Source organism: Carettochelys insculpta, chromosome 1, assembly GCF_033958435.1.
Source record: "Carettochelys insculpta isolate YL-2023 chromosome 1, ASM3395843v1, whole genome shotgun sequence".
Classification (NCBI taxonomy): domain Eukaryota; kingdom Metazoa; phylum Chordata; order Testudines; family Carettochelyidae; genus Carettochelys; species Carettochelys insculpta.
Window position 1 is genome coordinate 144,569,456 of NC_134137.1, and position 18,857 is coordinate 144,588,312.

The 18,857-nt window shown below is 39.8% G+C and overlaps 1 protein-coding gene across 2 annotated transcripts in view; it reads left to right on the forward strand.

Annotated features, from left to right (window-relative positions):
* SHROOM2 (shroom family member 2) overlaps positions 1-18,857 on the forward strand; it is a 194,123-nt gene that overhangs the window by 143,792 nt on the left and 31,474 nt on the right. Inside the window, exon 4 of one of the 2 annotated variants that reach the window (XM_074992723.1) lies at positions 2,225-2,325. In XM_074992723.1, the coding sequence (XP_074848824.1) occupies positions 2,225-2,325 (101 nt within the window). Of the gene's footprint in view, positions 1-2,224; positions 2,326-8,855; positions 8,883-18,857 lie in introns of those variants that run through there. The other variant, XM_074992733.1, reaches the window with a different exon arrangement.

Consider the following 18,857-nt stretch of genomic DNA (forward strand, 5'->3'; position numbering starts at 1 on the left):
GGTGGATTTTATTTTAATCAAAAAAAGATATGTAAACGTTGATTTTTGCTGGATATACATAAACCAGCAAAAAGGAGATTTCCATCAATGACAATAGAAATTTAAGTATGCAAAATAAGAAAAATGCTGCTTGAGAACTTATTAGATGTTGATTTAAGGATATGAGGTTTGCAAATTTTTATATTTGATGCTGGCAATTTGTTTTTAATGGTTAAAAACTGTCTGCGTCCCATTAGACGCTGACAATGGCTCACATCCCCCTGTCTGATCTGACTTGTTTTTTCCTCTTTTGATAAGTACTGTTGATACTGGGCCATTTCCACCTTGCTGAATAGACCTTGTCAGCTCTGGCCCTCCCTCTTACTGGGACCCCACTCTTTAAATACCCTTCTGAAACCACTCATGCATCTGATGAAGCAGGTCTTTGCCCATGAAAGCTTATGCTCCAAAATATGTTAGTCTATAAGGTGCCACAAGACTTTTTGTGGTTCTCAAAGGTACAGACTAACACAGCTACCTCTCTGATACTTGTCTGCATCTGTTTTCATTAAATAACTATCATTTGATGACGACCATCATTTGATTTCCCCATAGTTTCCTTCAACGGGGAAAATATAAATAGAGAAAAATGGAAAAAAGGGTGAAAAGAAGCATCAGTGCTATCCGTCAAATTTGTATACAAAAATTAAATACTGCCAACCCTCACTGGTGCCAGTACTTTACAATAGGATGATGGGGTGATGATAATGGCAATAAACCTCCACCCAGATGACACAGCTGCTAAAGAAAAATAGGTGGCCCTTCTGTGGTCTATGATGGTTTTGATTGAAAAGAAATCTAATTCTCAGTAAGATGCCAGAAGTCTGCTCAGCTCACAAGCAAAAGGCAAGTTAATTTTTAACTTCGCCAGGTGGGTGAAGGGACAGTTGGCAGGTGAGAGAAAACAGTGACTGATGCTTCTGAGAATGTTATTTTAAAGGTATATTAAAGCTGCTGCAAAATTGCCACATCTGTAAATCCACTGAAGAAGGAAGGTACCATCAGTTGGGGATGAACTGCCTCGTCTGCAAAATAAAATATTAGGCTCAAGTTTAAAATAAAAAAACAAATACTAGGGTATCTATTTATAACATCCCTTCCCCTTTTCCCTTCTGTGCTCATTTCTTGCCCTCTGACTCCCTTGCCCTCCATTCCCCGCCCCAAAAAAATTCCAGAAGTCAGAATTCAAAAAGTAGTTTGAGACGTTAAGAGATCCCAAGGGGAATGCTCTCTCTCTCAATACTTTGGCTTTAGTTTTAAGAAAAATCTTCACTAGGAATTTGGAGTGATGCTGGAAGGCGTTACCTGTATATATAATCTCTTGGGCTGTACCTTAAAAGTGACTGGATTCAAAATCAGAATCTTCATTCTGAAGAAGGCAGGAATAGCTAAATTATCCCTCTCTTTTATTGCCTGTACAGCAATAACAAAATTCTGTAATATATACTATATATGTGTTTGTTTTGTTAGTATCAAGTTCAATGAAGGCCACTTGGAATGGCACAAAACAAACCCAACTCCCTCCCCCCCACAAAAAAATAAAAAAACAAAGAAAAACAACCCAGAAAACCCCCACTTGAACAATATACTTTATAAATGAATATAACAAAATAGATTAAATATAAAGGAAACTAAAGGCACTTTACATGTTTCACATGTCATTCAGTTGGTTTGAGTGGCCAGTGCAATTGTATTTCCCATGAGTTCAGAGTTTCTAAAACAGTACTAGACTTTGTGTGTGTGGTTGTTTGAAGATACTGAAGTAATAATATTCTGGCATGTCAATGTTAAGTGTTTTACTGCAAAAGAGAAACTAAAAAAGTTCAGAAGCCCTCAAATGCTTGATGTACTAAAATGCTAGTAACTCTATGGTATGTTTTTATGATACTTTGGTTATGGCAAATAGAAGTTAGTAAGTTTGTAAATATTATATTTAAGTGTTTCCTTCTAGACCAGTGAGATAAATTGGTAAAATGAGCACAGCAAGGTTCATATTGCCATAGAAGATGTCACATGGTGTGCTATACAGCTCTTGAAGCCAAACCAGCATAAGACATGTTACTTTACTGACTTTACATGTGCTCAAGCAGAGCAAACCCACAAATAAGAGGTTCCATAATAACAGATTTTCAGGAGACTGAAATTTGATGACTTTGTGTCTTAATATGTTATAAACCCTTTGCAGGAAGTCACCATTGAAGTAAGGAGGCAAGCTGAGGATATAGGAGAATATGGGGAGTGTATTTCCTCCAGAACAAACACTGATGAACAGAATTGCACTCTAAGGTAGGAATGTATTTTTTTTTCCCTCCCCTGTCCCTGAGGCTTGAAAGCTTTATATGAGGACAGTGTTCATTGTATAAAGTTGTCTTTTGCTAATCTCAGATAGAAATTCAGGTGAACTTCTCTTGATTTTTCAGAACAGTGTACTGTGCCTTTTTTTATCTTCTCCTGTATAGTGTTATAGATCTGGGAGCTACGACTTCTGACTGCAGAGATGACATTTTGAAGAAATTACCTTCTTTATTGTATTTTATTCAGTGCCAGCAAAGTCATCTTATGAGGGTTCAGGAAGAGATCCAATCTTAATATTCATCAATTAAAGTCTTGTAAAGAGAATGAAGTGTTTAAGTTTCCTAAAGGAGTATGTCAGGCAACTACTGTAGGTTGCTGGAATACAGTAGTGCAGAAAATCAATTTTCTGTAAAGATAAAAGTTCTGAATGTAAAATGGATAAAGGGCTCTCAAATGTGATTTTACTTGTCACCACTTTTAATTGGGAAGTGAATTACCCTAACAGACAGGAGAAAAATGGCACCGTGATTCAAACATCTTGCCATTAATCTTAAATAAATTTTTTGACACTGTGCCATTCAAATTCGTGAATGCATAGCACAGTTAGGATCTGATCCTGATTTGGGGCTTCTGGGTGTAATAAATAATTGAAACTACATCTGCTAAATTGCATTTGGCAACCAAATTTCAGAACAAGTGTACTGTGCCTAAAATAATGTAATCAATAACAGCTTTTGCATCCTGCTTTTAACTGTAAATTAAAAAACAAAAATGTAGCCAGAAGGTATTTTTATAAAAATTTTTACTGAATGCCCTCATTTTAAGTACTTAGACTCTCTAAATGTTAGAATGTTTCAGTGGGAGATAATTTCCTTGTGTAGCAAATGCACATACAATATGAGTATAGCTGTGCATATCCTCTGTGATCAGCAACTGAATTGTACTGTATAATATATGTTCATATTGTGAAGATTGACTTGTTCTATTGTTTTAAGTGATCATCTGCTGTTTTGTTTTGATTCTCTGTAGCTCTGTGTATTCACTGTGCAATAGATTTTAAAATGGTGTCTGTGTGTGTGCACGTGTGCATTTATGTGTGAGAGACAGAAATAGCATGAGCCTGAGCTAGAAATGTCTTTGTAGGCAGACAGCATCTCTGTACAACTAAGATGTTTTCCATTTATCTTTGTGGAACTCTAGTAACAAAAGCATATGAATAATACACCTACGCCAGCATTTTAACAGTGACTGTGTAACACAAGCCTCTCTTTATATAACATAGACTCTATGTAAAGCACGTGAGTGGGCACTAGTTGTAATAGCTTTTCTGTTTTAAAGCAGTAAGCTGTTTTCGCATGCTGTTGTAGATCCATTTGACCATTGCACCACATTGGAAGAAAAGGTTTAGTAAAGTGGTCTCTTTCATGGTCTTTCCCTCAAATCTTTGACTGATGCCAAGACCCCTTAAACTATGGCTTATGTACTAAAATTCCCCATTTGGACATGAATGGCCACTGAATGGTTGTTTTGCGGAAACTATTTTTTTTTAAATGCCGTTACTACAGTGAAAGGCCTAAATTATAAGGGAACTAGTCCCATTCGTCATCTCAATTAAACCTATCTTCTGTGGAGTTGCTCTGAAGAAAGTATGATAAATTTTTCCAAAGCTAGCAATTTGTAAATAATAATTTGCTTAATCTGGCTAATCTGTGCCTAGATTGAGAACATAAACATTAACATTGTTTATGGAGAAATATTTGCTAGCTGGCATGTTTAATAATTTCTTAGATACCCATCTACACTACATGGTTGTGGGGCTGATCCCACATCACTCATGCCAGATGGAGATCTTTGACATTGGTTTCATGGCTACAGGATCAAACCCTAAATCTCTAAATGTGTGATGACCTTTGCTTTGTGCCCAAAAAGTGAGTTTCAGTCTACATTCTATAACAGGAAAATTATAGCCAGCTCTTTGAGAGGTTGTGAGAATTTAGTTTTTTGAGTAATAAGTATCTGTAGGCATCCTTCAGTCGTGCCCTTTATAGTTTCAATTGAGGACTTCATTTACAGCATCTACTGTGACTATGAAGACCCACACGAGAGTGACAGTCCTTGCTGCATCTCTTGCAGATGTGGTGGGTGTCTGGCAAGTCCTTATTGTGCTTTCTGTGCGCTCGCTTCTCCTCTGCCAGCTGTCTGATCCTCATCTCGCCCTTCTGAAGGCCCCTGTGTAACCCCTGCCTCCATCTGCCGTGGTCGTCTGCTAGTTCTTCCCAGTTGTCCAGAGAGTGGAGGGGTGGGGGGGAAGGTCAAGAATTAGATTGAGCCAAGTATGCAGATGGGAACTTTCTGAGTCACGATAGGGGCTCGTCTGAATACTTGGCTCAATCTAATTCTTGACCTTCCCCCCACCCCTCCACTCTCTGATTTGCTCACCTTGATTATCTTTTTCTGATTTGTCCTCCTTACTTACTGTTTTTGGTTCTCTGTGCCTTAAATATTGAGTCTGTTCTGGTCTGGCTATGGTCTGAAGAAGTGGGTCTGTCCCACGAAAGCTCACCGAATAAACTATTTTGCTATCTTTAAAGTGCCACTTGACTGCTTTTTGTTTTCATAAAAAGGTTGTGTTTAAAAAAAAAGGGGGGGGAGGGGGCCTAGAGAAAGAGAGCCAGAGTCAGTGTGCATGTTCGTGGAAGTGTGTGCTTCTACATCTCAAGTCAGCATACGTTTAGCAGCTTATTCTCTAGCGGTTAAACCGCTTCCACCTGAAAGGTTCACAATCCTAGAATTTTATTTAAATTGTGAGAACATTTTGTGTATATCTGTCTCTGTTTATTATTTACAGTGTCTACAAAAAAAACCCCAAATCCTACATATTGTGGAAATTGAGGCACCGTTACATCAAATTTAGGGCATTTTGTCCTTTGTTGTTTTTTGACATTTAAGAAGTGTTGTAGTTTCAGCACTTCAGGCCTGACCCTGTCCCAATTAAAGTAAATGGACATTTTAAGGGATTTTTTTTTCTTTCTTCTCTATTGTCTTGCATAAGCCACCTGTGAAAAGGGGATTCTGATTTGTTCGTCTTTTCCAGTGTGGCAGTTTGTGTATTCTGAATATACTAAATAAAGGGGAGGTTCAGCTGTTCCACAGAATGTTTCTGGCTTTCATTATATAGGCCCTTAGCTTGCAGTGTGATGGGAAAGAAGGAAGGGGCCACTACGCCAGTGATTATGAGTTATAAGAAACTGTGTAACAGTCTCAGAGAGGCAGCCAAGTTAGTTTGTGTCTTCAAAAACAACAAGAAGTCTTGTGGCACCTTATAGACTAACAGATATTTTGGAGCATAAGCTTTCGTGGGCAAAGACTGTCATGGGCAAAGACTCAGATATATGAGTGTGGGGGTGGTTTCAGAGGAGGATTTAAAGAGGGGGTCTCAGTAAAGGGGAGGGCCAGAGCTGACAAGATCTATTCAGTCAGGGTGGATATGGCCCATTATCAGCAGTTAATGTGGTGTGGAGTTGTGAACATCAAGAGGGGAGAAAACAAATCAGTTAATTTGGGAGCGGTGGCTCATTTTCAGATGCTGATGTGGAGGTGTGAACATGAAGAGCAGGTAAACTGCTTTTGTAATGAGCCAACCACTCCCAGTCTCTGTTCAGTCCTCAGGTTGATGGAGTGAAATTTGCAGCTCAGAAATTTCTCTTTCCATTGTAATTTGGAAAATTTGGGGTTGTGGGACTGCTACTTTTACATCTGTTACTGAGTGTCCAAGGAGATTGGAGTGTTCTCCTACAGGTTTTTGTGTGTTACCATTCCTGATGTTTTATTTGTGTCAATTTATTTTTTTATTTAGAGACTGTCCAGTTTCCATTGCTGGCACATGATGGCATATATTATATTAGTAGATGTGCAGGTGAAAGAGCCCCTGATGGTATGGTTCATGTTAGGTCCTGTGATGATATTGCCGATGTAGATAGGTTAGCAGAGCTGGCTGCGAGGTTTGCTGCGGGGATTGGTCCCAGGTTTAGAGTTACTATGTTGTGGTGTATAGTTGCAGGTGAGAATTTGTTTATGGTTGGTGGGCTGTCTGTAGGCAAGGACAGGCCTGCTTCCCAAGGTCTGTGAGAGTGAAGGATCATTGTCCAGGATGGGTTGCAGATCACTGATGATGGGCTGGAGAGGCTTTAGCTGGGGGCTGTATGTGATAGCCAGTGGTGTTCTCTTGTTTTCCTTGTTGGGCCTATCTTGTAGGGCCTGTCTTGTAGCAGGTGGCTTCTGGGTACAGGTCTGGCTCTATCAATCTGTTTCTTCACTTCCTTAGGTGGGGTATTGTAGTTTCAGGAAAGCTTGGTAAAGGTTTTGTAGATGTCTGTCTGTCTGAGGGATTGGAACAAATGCGGTTGTACCTTAGTGCCTGACTGTATACAATGGACCGTGTAGTGTGCCCTGGATGGAAGCTGGAGGCGTGTAGATAATCATAGTGGTGTGTAGGTTTTTGGTATAGGGTGGTATTTATGTGACCATCACTTATTTGCACAGTAGAGTCCAAGAAGTGGATCTCTTGTGAGATCTCGTATGTCACGTGCTGGCACTGAGACAACCATATCTGTTACACTATAACTGGTTAAGAGGCTATATCAGCGTTTCCCAAAGTGTGGCCCATGGCCCAGTACTGGGCCCGGGGGGGGGGAGGAACAGTCCTTAGAAAATGTGTTTATATTTTTGGGCTGCACAAAAGGTACCAAAAAAAACTGGATCCCAACTATATAAAGTTTGTGAGGTCCTGGGCTATGTTATGCCAGCTAACTAAGGATTGAGTTGTGCCTGATTTCAGAATATCTTAATGATGGGCATAGTGTGTTTCAACTGGAACTGACAGTTTTGGGGTTATAAAGGTCAACAGCAATTCAGATTTTTCCTGTTTCTTTAAGAAACAGAATCTTGTAAAACTAAATAATAAGAAGAGCTCTCTTATTTAATCTGTCTGCTATTTCTAATTTGCCTACCATGCTGGGGATAGCGTAGCTAGCGTAGGGATATTTGATTTTTATTAAGCTAATTTTCCTTTTAGAAATACTGTTAGTCTTTAAATATATAAAACGTAACCCAGACAAACTGTGTGGCTAGATAAAATACATGCTTTTGGCCACACTATAGCCAAGTTGTTCTTCACTCAGACAATAGCCATGATATCATCAGATCACAGGGATTTGTTGGGGGAGGGGGGAGATGTTTAGAGTGTGTGTGTGTGTCTGTGTTAATATAATTTAATTTTATCTGTGAAGAATTGTCTCTAAGTATTTGTGCATATGTGAACACATTTGTGCATACGTTTGTGCACATTTTTTCAGGCTGGACTGCTTTTAATGAAGATACTTATATGTATAATTAATTTATGTGATCATTTAAATGTGATTGGGAAGGTAAGCCATGTGATTGATTTTAAATGATTAGTTTATATGTGAATATTTAAAATGTATGAAATCGTTGCTGCTATCAAGACATAATTTTCTTGACTGAAATACAAAATAAGACACTAAGAGACTTTTTAACAAAAACAAAAAAAAGCTTTGAAGTCTGTGAGCTTTTCTCCTTGAAGTCAGAAGTTTTTGATGATGTAACATATAATACAAACCAAGCCTTCAGTCGTCAAGGTTAAAGTTGACAGAGCTTGTATGAACTTGTCAGTCATATAGAAGCGGGCAAAAACAAGCCAGCTGTTGTGAGGCATGGCTTTGAAAATCCTCTGTATTACAGTAAATTAGATACAGAGGTTGAGACTGAATCAGTTCTCTATGTCTGTGAAATAGGCTGGGGTATGTGCAAGGATGCAGAGCTCATGTATCCAGTGAATACAGGCAAACGTCTCTAAATCCTGGTAAGGTTTCCCTGTATTTAGTTTTAAAGTGCTAGAATAATAAATGTGTGCGTTAACGGCAGTTATCATCTGTTGGTTCTGAACTGAGCTCCACAGTAGTTATTCATACAGTATTTCTTTTGTTCTCCAAGTCTTTAACCACAAGCTGTGTTTAGCCATCCCTGTCTGCAGTAGCTACAGCTACAAATTACAAGGGAGGCGTTGCATGATATAGTATTGTCTTTATTTTTTTTAAAAAGTGTGTTTGTTCTAGTCCCTGAGGTTTGGCCGGGGCGGGGGGGGGGAATCCAGCTAGATGCTCTCTGTGTGTGTGTGTGTGTGTGTGTGTGTGTGTGTGTGCGCGCGCACGCGTGCACGCATGTGATTGTGCACAGGCTGTTTTTAGCAGCTTTTGTTTTCACAATTGGCATTATGCACACTGGAATTAGAAGGCAGTGCCTTTCAAAAATGTTTGTTTTCTGGGTTGAAATCTGCAGGGTTGTTATCCTCACTACGTGACTGCCAGACTCAGCGTACTCCACGGTGGTATTTCATAGGATAAGGTTTTTGTACTTCTGGTTTCTTGCAAAATTGTTGTTGTGAGCACAGGTTCAGAGGAAGACCCTTTCCAAAGCAGCAGGTATGAGCTTGGAACTTGGAATTGGATGTTGGCTCTTGGATTAAAACGGTGAGTGAACAGCCAGGGCTGAGTGAAAAATTGATAATGAAATGTTGGGTGTGCTTACTAATTGCTGAGCACAGGTGTCTGTGAATCCTTTAGATATGAACTCGGAGGTGTTCACTTTCAGTCCTTGTTTAAGAATCTCAGGTGATCTAGTTATAATTAACTAAATATGTTGCCTTTGTTCTGTCTTCCCATCTATTCTGGTACTGAATGATGCCTAGCTGCTACTATTTTTTTTTTTAAAAAAAGCACATTCCAGCTTACTCTGCCTTGATTTTTAGTTCTCAAATCATTTTGCCTGATATATTGTATGAAAAAAGACAAATTCAATGTGATTTTGTATCCAGCTTTTTTCTCATGAATGAGATTTCCTTGCTGGCAGCATTAGGTAATGCTTCTTTGTTCCTGCAGTGGTTGCCAGTTATATAACACAGTGGGTCTTTTTACATTGTTTGGATTTTCTACTGAAATTGAATTCACTAATTAAGTACAATACATATTAACTGCCTTGCTCCTGTGAGAGGTGGACATTTTGAATCCATGCATGCCATTGACTGCCTGCGAAGAAAGATATGAAATTGAAAAAGCAAGCAAAAAATTGGCCATTAAACATTTATTTTATAAGGCATGATGGCAATAAGGAGGGAGATATTTTTTTCCAAACGGAGGAAAGGAGAATAGTGTCTCTCCCATTTCTTTAGTATTACAAAAGATATAATTTTAATTAAATTTGATTTTACTTAAGAAATGTGCTTTGTACTGTTTTACATTTAACCATGATTAACTGGCCTGCATTCTAATCTGCCAACCATGTGTTCAGTGACTTCTTGCAAAATGAGATTGGGTCTGCTGAAAATAAATCCAGGCTCTTACTTTTGTATGGTGAGACATTTTATTTGTTAAAATAAACATAAGTGGGGTCAGAAGCAATTTTCATTCACATTGGCATGTAAGTGGGACACAGGTGAGAGATTCTAATGAAGCAGGCTGACTATAAATAATCATCCTGGTATATCATACTGATAAACAGGAATGATTACGAAGGGGTTTCAAGTGCGAATGAATTTTTCTGTCACATGCAGAATTGCTTTGGGATTCCTTTTGATTGATTGCACAGATGACATCATCTGCCTCTTAGTGCTTTAGTAATACGCTAGCTAATGGACATTTTACCTGGCTGTGGAATAAGTAAGATATGGTAGGTGAAATATGGGTTATAATGTAGCAAGAGTACACTGTTGTGTTTCTGGGAGTATGCTCAGTATTTTGAGGGTCCTGTCCCCCGTCCCCCCTCCCGACCCCTATTCTTTGGTTGTGGCCTATCAAGGACAGGCAATTTTTTCTCTTTAAAATATTAGTTCTTCTTGGGTCTTCCTTTTTAAATTTTGGTTTGCCAATAACTTAGTCTTTAAGAACATTTGTTTCAGTAGCCTGTGTTGGACATTACTGTCCATGACTTCAGGCCAGCATTAGTAAGTCAATGAACAGCTCTGCTGCTTCTATAGCAAGTAATGTGCTTTGTACAAAGAACTGCCTCCTCAAATAATCGTCATGAGGTAATCGCTGTTGTGGTGGTGATGTCATTTCATTTTCATGGTTTCTTTGGAATATATTTTTTTGTCTTTCTCACAAATATTTCAACAGTGGTTTAAGACTCTCATAAAGTTTAGGATTTGGCACTTTTCAAATATATTCCAAGTTCCTCAGTTACTATATGCATCACATATTTTATCTCTGAAATGCTTTATTATGCATAAGTGAAGCATATGTGTACACACACACATTCGTACAAAAAGTTACATTACAGGTTGCAAAGTTGAGCACCCAGATGCTGGGAAATGCCAGAATTAAGGTTTTCTCATTCTCTTACACTACACCCTCTCTATGGATGTCTGCATTATGAGTAGGCTAGGAAGGATTTTCTTTAATGGCAAATACCAATTATTAACTTTACCATGTGTACACAAACCAACAAAAATGTATTTCCATAGATGAGAATAGAAGTTCATAGATAGGGTGAAGTAAGAAAAATTCTGTTTGAGTATTACAGATTGATTTAAGAATATTTACTTAGGTGGTTTACTTACGTTATGTTTACATAGCAGCATTATTCCAAAATAAGCTATTCTGGAGGAGTTATGCCAAAATAGTTTATTTCAAAATAATGCTGCTACACACAAAATGCATTTTGAAATAGTCCTTACTATTTCAAAATACAGCATCTACACAATAGAGCCTGTTTCGAAACAGAGCTATTGGATGCACGATGGCTTATTTCGAAATAGACTCCATTCTCTGTCTGCACAACCCCTATTTTGAAATAGCTGTTTCAAAATAGGTGCTGTTCCTTGTGAAATGAGGCTTTCCTGTTTCAAAATAAGCTGACTGCTATTTCAAAATTATATCAAAATAGAACTTGTATTTTGTAGACACTGTTATTTTGAATACTTTTGCTGTGTAGTCTGTTTTGCCATATGATATTGGCTATTTGTTTTAAGTGTTTTAAGTATGATGTTGGCTATGTGTTTTAAGGATTGTAAAGTTTAAATTTTTTTGAATCTCAACATCTACTGTCATTAAATAATTATCTGATTCCCCCATATCTTCTTGCAGCTAAGAACATCTAAATTGCTAAAAACTTAAAAAAAAAAAAAAAAAAGTTTAAACAAAGTGATGATATGTGTCAAAATTATATTAAAAATCAACCAACCTAATTAGGAGTTGATCTTGAAATATCTAGTCAAATATTGTGTGTCCACCCCACTTCCCCTCAGGATCCCTGTCTTGTTCAGTACACAGGAGGGATGGTGTTCTGGTGACGAGTCAGTGCTGTGTAGTGAAGGAGACTATTGTCTGTGGGACTCAACCTCGTTTCTTTCAGATGGGAGAATGTCTGTTATGAATAAGGCAAGGCATTATAGGAGGATTGAGTATTTGGCAGTCACGTGCAACCCTGAGCAATTGGATTCAATCCCTGTCTCTACCACAGCATTCCTTTGTGGCGCTAAGCAAATCACTTAAACCCATCCTTTCACAGGTGGCTGTGTCTTCCTCATTTTTGTGTACTCGACTTGAAATCCTGTGGTCAAATGTGCAGAAGTGCTGAGCCCTCGCTGAAATCCATCAGAGTTGCACTGAAAAAAATAAAGATGTAAAGTGCCATTTTTGGAAAAATCAGGACACATGCATCTTAGGTTGGGCATCTAAAATAAATTTACATTTTGGATGTTGATGTGTCTGAGCCTTAGTTTGCCATCTGCAAGAATTTAGCTGCCATGCACTAACATATCTCTGCTGAAAAAGTGTGAACGGAGATATTCCAAAGCTAATAACTCTGCCAAACTTGGGGTGAATTTTCACAGGGTCAGCAAAAAGCACAGCTGAAACACCAGGGCGACATCCCTGCCATATTTCATGTTCCTCTAATATGAGGAGGCCCTACAGTTTCTCAGAGACAGCTGTAAGAAAATGGAACAACATATATTTCCCAAATCTGATTCTTGAAAACACCTGAACCATTTTGTTGAAACATTTTAAAAAAAGCCGTTTTGAGGCAGGTTCCCAACATAGACTATTGTCTGGCATTAAAGTATGTGAATCCTCCTCTATTATCTTCCAGTCTTCCCCATCTTAGGTGCCCAGTCACAGTGTCTTCTCCATCACAATTGATAGTTTCATTTTCACTTCTGCACAATAGCGTCCAGTTTGTCATTATGTGCTTCCCCTCTCTCCCCTTAAGCCACCCATGCACACAATTCTAAACTTTGTTCCCTCTGCTTTTCAACTGTGTGACTTACCCCTCTCTGCTTTCTGGGCAGTAGCAGGGATCTTATTAAGAGCACAGCAGAGACCACCTCCCTAACTTGTCACTCAGTTGGAGTGCCTGGTGTGACATAGCACACAGCACTCCAGAGTTACAATTGTCAGTGTAGCAAGTTTAATGCAGATAGAATTTTAGGAGAAGTTGTGTCAAACTCCAGCAATCTCAGTAGCTTTGAAACAGCAGCATTATTTTGTCAGAAGTTTTCAAAAAAAAAAATTCAACGTGAGGGAGACAATGTGCATGGTAAATTTCAACCTTACAAAGAACTGAAAACAGTGTAATAATGGGAAATATCAGACAATTCTACCTGTTCTGCCTGTAGTATCTCTGCGTCTGTACACATATCAGTATTTAAAAAATCATTTAACTGACATGCACAATGTCTAATACCTATTCTGATGTCCAAGACACACACGTGCATGCATTTTTTCCAACTTTTCTTTCTCACTAATTCTTTTCAGATGAATCTCAAGTAATGGTGTACACTAGTTAGGTCAGTGTAAGATAGCTTATGCCGGTATAACTCTGTAACTTTCTATACTACAGCATTACTCCTGCTGATGTAAATCCCCCACTACACCAACTTAATACCACCCCGTCCAGGAGAGGTGTAATGCCTAAGACAATCTAGTGCAGTGTCTGTATAAACCCAGGGTGAGCATAAAATTTGGTGGCGGGGGGGCACTACAAAATATTTTGAAGTGGTCCAGGGGCACACTTTTCTATGGATGGAGGCTGGGTGCAGGGGGAAGCTTGGGGTAAGGGATTGGGGTACAGGAGAAGGTGTGGGGTCTGAGAGTTTGGATGAAGGTGTGGGTCTTGTGACTTGAGGTAAGGGATTGGGGTGCAGAGTCTGGAGAGGGTATGGGTGCAGGAGAAGATTCTGAGCTGGGGAAGGAGTATAGGAAGGGATGCGGGGTATGGGAGGGAGCTGAGATTTTTCTGGGGGCAGAGGCAGCAGGTGAAGCCTCCCCATCTCCCCGGTGCACAGCACAGAACCAAACAAAGCAGCCAGCTGCTTTGAGTCCTGGGGCTGCTTTATGCTGGGGGTCCCAGCAGGGCAGGCTGAAAGGCTCGGTGGGCCAGATGCAGCCTGCGGGCTTTATCTTGACAGTATATTACTTACATCATCTCTCAACACCGCTGCTTACAGCCTGGGTTGTGAGCTTCGCACGGAGATCCTAGCAGGGAACCGGTTTGCCTGGCCATAACAGCCCATGCTCTCAGCTCCCAGCTTGAGCTGTTAGTCCCCACACTCCATCCTGACATTAGTGGAAGCATTCCTGGTGAGGACATGCACCGCCAGCAGAAAGAGGTTAGTGTGGCCATGTGAAAACACAGTTATTACTGTGATGGCTCTATGGTGGCCTAACGTAGGTCAACATAATTGATTGTGTGAGATTTGACAGTTCATTTGGGGCCTGACTGAGTGACTTGATGGGGAGACTCTCATTGACTTCAAAAGAAGTTTAGCCATGTCCCTATCCCTCTGTTGAATGGTGAACGCAATGCACCTTTCCCATTAAAGTCCTCTGTTCTCAGGAATGATGATTTTGCTGTGAAAGTTTGCCTGCTGGAGAAAACTGACATCCTTCTTGTTTGATTTGTTTTGGTGTTATTGGCTTTTAGTGGCATCATGATCAGGCGTGTTTGTTTGAGTATTTTACAAAAGCTTGTCTTGCAATAAAATAGTTGTTTTCCTCCTCCAGAGTGGTTGTATTTTGAAAGCAACGTGTTCATGCAGGGACAGAGGGGGATGTCCGTTGTTGCCTTGGAAACCCTCCTAGCTACAATGTACATTTATTGATTTGAAGGATTAAAGGGATGGTGCACAGTGGCTGGCACGGGATGGAAAAGTGGAACACAGAACTGCTACAAAGATGTGGAAGGCTCTCTTGGGGAAGGGTTGACATGAAAATGCATTTGACGATTTGCATTTAAGTAACTTAAAGACAGGCTTTTAATAGCAGTTCTTTGGAAGTGACTGCAAAGCCAGTATGGTGGGACCCTTTATTGATTTTTATCTTGATGATTTCTTCAGCACTTGTTCAGTTTATAAGTAATAAGGTGGCCTTTTTAATTGCCAGTCCTGCAAACTTAGAACTCTGCTTTGCTTTCAGTTCCAAGGTCTTTTGGCATTGCTACATCCACTTTCTCAGTTACACATGGCCAATTTCATTGAACCATATTCTGGTCTCAGCTAAGCAGGTCGTTCCATAGATCCCAACAGCCATGGGAATGTCACTGGTTTAATTGAGAACAGTTTTTAACATAGAGGGCGTGTCTACACTTGCATTCCTAGTTTGAAAGAGTCGTGCAAATAAGGTAAATTGAAAATGCAAATGAGGCATAAATTTGCGTATTCGCCCCCTAATTTGCATATTCTTATTTCAGAAGAGCTTCTTTCAGAAAACAAACCCTCGCGTAGACGCTGCTCTTTCGAAAGTAAATCCTATCTTTGAAAGAATCTTTCTTTCCTTTATTTAATGGGAAGAAGATTCTTTTGAGGATGGGTTTACTTTTGAAAAAGCAGCATCTACACTGACTTTCTTCTTTCGAAAGAAGCTCTTTTGCAATTAGAATATGCAAATGATGTGTCAATTATGTAAATTTATGCATCATTTGCATTTTATTTACCTCATTTGCATACCTCTTTCAAAAGAGAATGCAAGTGTAGACGCACCCACGATGTGGAACAGAGTAGGAGGATTTGGCCCTGTGGGTAGCACTGCTTTTAGCACTTAATTTACAATTCAGGCAGCTGGTCCACTGTTACGCTCTGGCTGTGTCTACACTAGCCCAAAACTTCTAAATAGCCATGCAAATGGCCATTTTGCAGTTTACTAATGAAGCGCTGAAATACATATTCAGCACTTCATTAGCATGCCGGCAGCCGCAGCACTTCGAAATTGATGCGGCTCGCTGCCGCGCAGCTTGTCCAGATGGGGCTTCTTTTTGAAAGGACCCCACCAACTTTGAAATCCCCTTATTCCTAACAGCAGAAAGGAATAAGAGGATTTCGAAGTTGCAGGGGTCCTTTTGAAAAGGACCCCCGTCTGGACGAGCCACATCAATTTCGAGGTGCTGCAGCTGCCAGCATGCTAATGAGGCGCTGAATATGTATTTCAGCGCTTCATTAGTAAACTTCAAAATGGCCATTTGCATGTCCATTTTGAAGTTTTGGGCTAGTGTAGACATAGCATCAGAGTAACTTTCTGACTGCTGATGTGCATATTGCAAGCCCTTTGGGTAGATGCTTTTTCACTATGTATGCATGGCCTAATACAGTGAGGCCCTGATCTTTGATTGGGGTCTCTGGGCACTACTGCAATACAAATAGAAGTGACAGAACAGTTAGCTCTGCCATAGCTGTTCTGCCAGTGCAAAGAGCAAACACAACTCTGAATACAAAAAAAAAAAAGTCATGTGGCACCTGAAAGACTAACAAAATAATGAGTCTTTGAGGTGCTAAATGACTGCTTGTTTGTTTTGTTAGAATATAGATTAACACAGCTACCTCTCTGTTACTATTCAGCTCTGAATATATACGGAATAAAGCAGCGGGGAATGAAAACCTGCAGCTTTACATTCATTTGCCTGATTACTGCTCAAACTGAAGGAGTGTTTACATAGGTAATGATTAGCCCATATTAAGATGCATACTCCCGGTAAGCTGGGTGCTTGTGGAGCTCCTCAGGAGAAAGTCAGATGTTGCCCTGCTGATTAGCAGAGTGCCCACAGCTACGTTTTTTGTTTTGCTTAGTTGGTGCACATGCCTCAGTGTACATAAGAAAAAATTATTCCACATACGGATATAAAAAAATCGATGTGCGGAAAAGATTAGGGGGAATATTGATTGTGATTTGGTTGCATTTTTGTAGCTGATATTTTGAAATGTTAAAAGGCAACTACATGACATCTAATGCTGTGAGTTATTATGATCATTTGTATTATTTCATAAGAGCATGGAGCCCTTTTCGGCACTGTGATAGGATGGGGTTATGGGCACACCTAGAGAAATCAATCCAGGGTACCTTTGCTTAAAAGAGCAGGCTACTTAAAGTCCCAGGCTAGGATTTCCTTCTCACAAAGGCAAATCCAACAGCCACAACGGTGTTTCTGCCAGCCCCACTGGCCAGCCAGAAGCTGCACATGCAAACCCACAGACTTCTCAGCTGCCATACCAGCCCAGACCAACAACCCTACAAATTCAGGTGAGGGGCTTTAAGCCTGTTTCACCAAGCAACACACAGATTCTTCCAGACCCCAAAGGGCCCAGACCCAGTCAATATAGACTTGGAGCTTGCTCAAACAACATGCTCACCAATCCTTTAGATCTAAATAGCGAAAAATGTATTAATAAAAAAGAAAGAACAGGGTTAGAGAGTATTGCTAAAGCAACACTTTACATACATCAGTCACAAGTACTGATGCAGGCCAGAGATGTTCTTTGCTGATTCTTGAAAGTCTCTGAAAGTTCATTTCAGGTTACGTAGATTCAATTACTGGAGCATTGTAGATCCAGCCCTCTGGGGTCCACATGACATTGACACTTGGAGATCAAAAGACAAAAGATCCAAGATGGACACCCTATGTCCACCTCATGGCTCTCTCTTCTCTTGTGTCTTTTGTCTTGTTCAGGGACCAAGTGCCTTCTTCTTCCCATAAAAACAGAAAAAAAAACCCCAGTCAAGTTGACTGCTTTTTCTGTTTTGATCATACATAGACTAGCACAGCGTTATCTCTGTTACTTCTTCCCATAGTCCTTTGAGAGTCTGCACCCACCTGACTCAGGTGAACTGTTGTGGCAAACTGCCATTGGATGAATCCCAGGAGACTGTCTCAGATTTCTGAGCTGGAGCTGTTCCTTTCTTCAGGTCACTTGACCATGGCTGCATCCCATTGACAAGTTCCAAGCATCTGAGATGTGGATTGGATGTCTGGGCACTTGTTTATATTCCGTTCATCCTGGCTGGGGCAGAGTTCACACCTTCTGTTGTGAAGCTTAGCACTGAAACATTTTCTAATATAGCTACTTAGCTAAAATCTATAACTTTGCCTACATGCATGGTACAGACATGTGAGTAGCATGCGTAGATTCAAGGCATCATCAGCTTTCCTTAGACACCTCACACGGAACCCCCAGCACAATATTTGGGGCCAGTAGCCACACTGGGCATTAAAATGGCTTCCAGAGCCAATATAAAACTCCAGTCACATGACAGGCATCAAAAAATCTTGTAGGAGTTCTGGGACCCTGGGGAAGGAAGCAGTTAAAAATCACACAAGTGATTTACATAATAAACTGTACTAGTTCCAAATGTGTATTAAAGTCTTTGGATTAATGTACAGAGAAATATGTAATTAAATAATAGCATTTAGGAAGCTAACTCCGTTCTCTGGGCTCTCAGTCTCAGGATTCACTGGCCTTTTATGTTGTGAAAAAACCTATTCCTATGCCATGAGTGGTGGGAGTGAAGCATTGAGTTAGGAAAAAGTAGAGGATGTGAAGCTGATTAAGAATAAATGAAGGAAATATCATAGACGTTTTAAAATATCAAAACAAAAAAGCAGTCAAGTAGCACTTAAAAGACTAATAAAATAATTTATTAGGTGATGAGCTTTCGTGGGACATACCCACTTCTTCAGACTATAACCAGACCAGAACAGACTCAATATTTAAGGCACAGAGAACCAAAAATAGTAATCAAGGTTGACAAATCAGAAAAAAATTATCAAGGTGAAAAAATCAGAGAGTAGAGGGGCAGAATGTGGGGTGGGAGTCAAGAATTAAATTAAGCCAAGTATATAGCAAAAGAGCCTCTATAATGACCCAGGTTCTATAATTCTTTTCTGGGTCATTATAGGGGCTTTTTTGAAAACTTGTCTTAATCTAATTCTTGACCTCCCCCCGCCCCTTCTGCCCCTCTCCTCTCTTTGTTCACCTTGATAATTTTTTTTTGATTTGTCAACCTTGGCTACTATTTTTGGTTCTCTGTGCCTTAAATATTGAGTCTGTTCTGGTATGGCTATGGTCTGAAGAAGTGGGCCTGTCCCACAAAAGTTCACCTAATAAATTATTTTATTAGTGTTTAAAGTGCTACTTGACTGCTTTTTTTTTTTGATAGTATATAGACTAGCATGGCTTTCTCCCT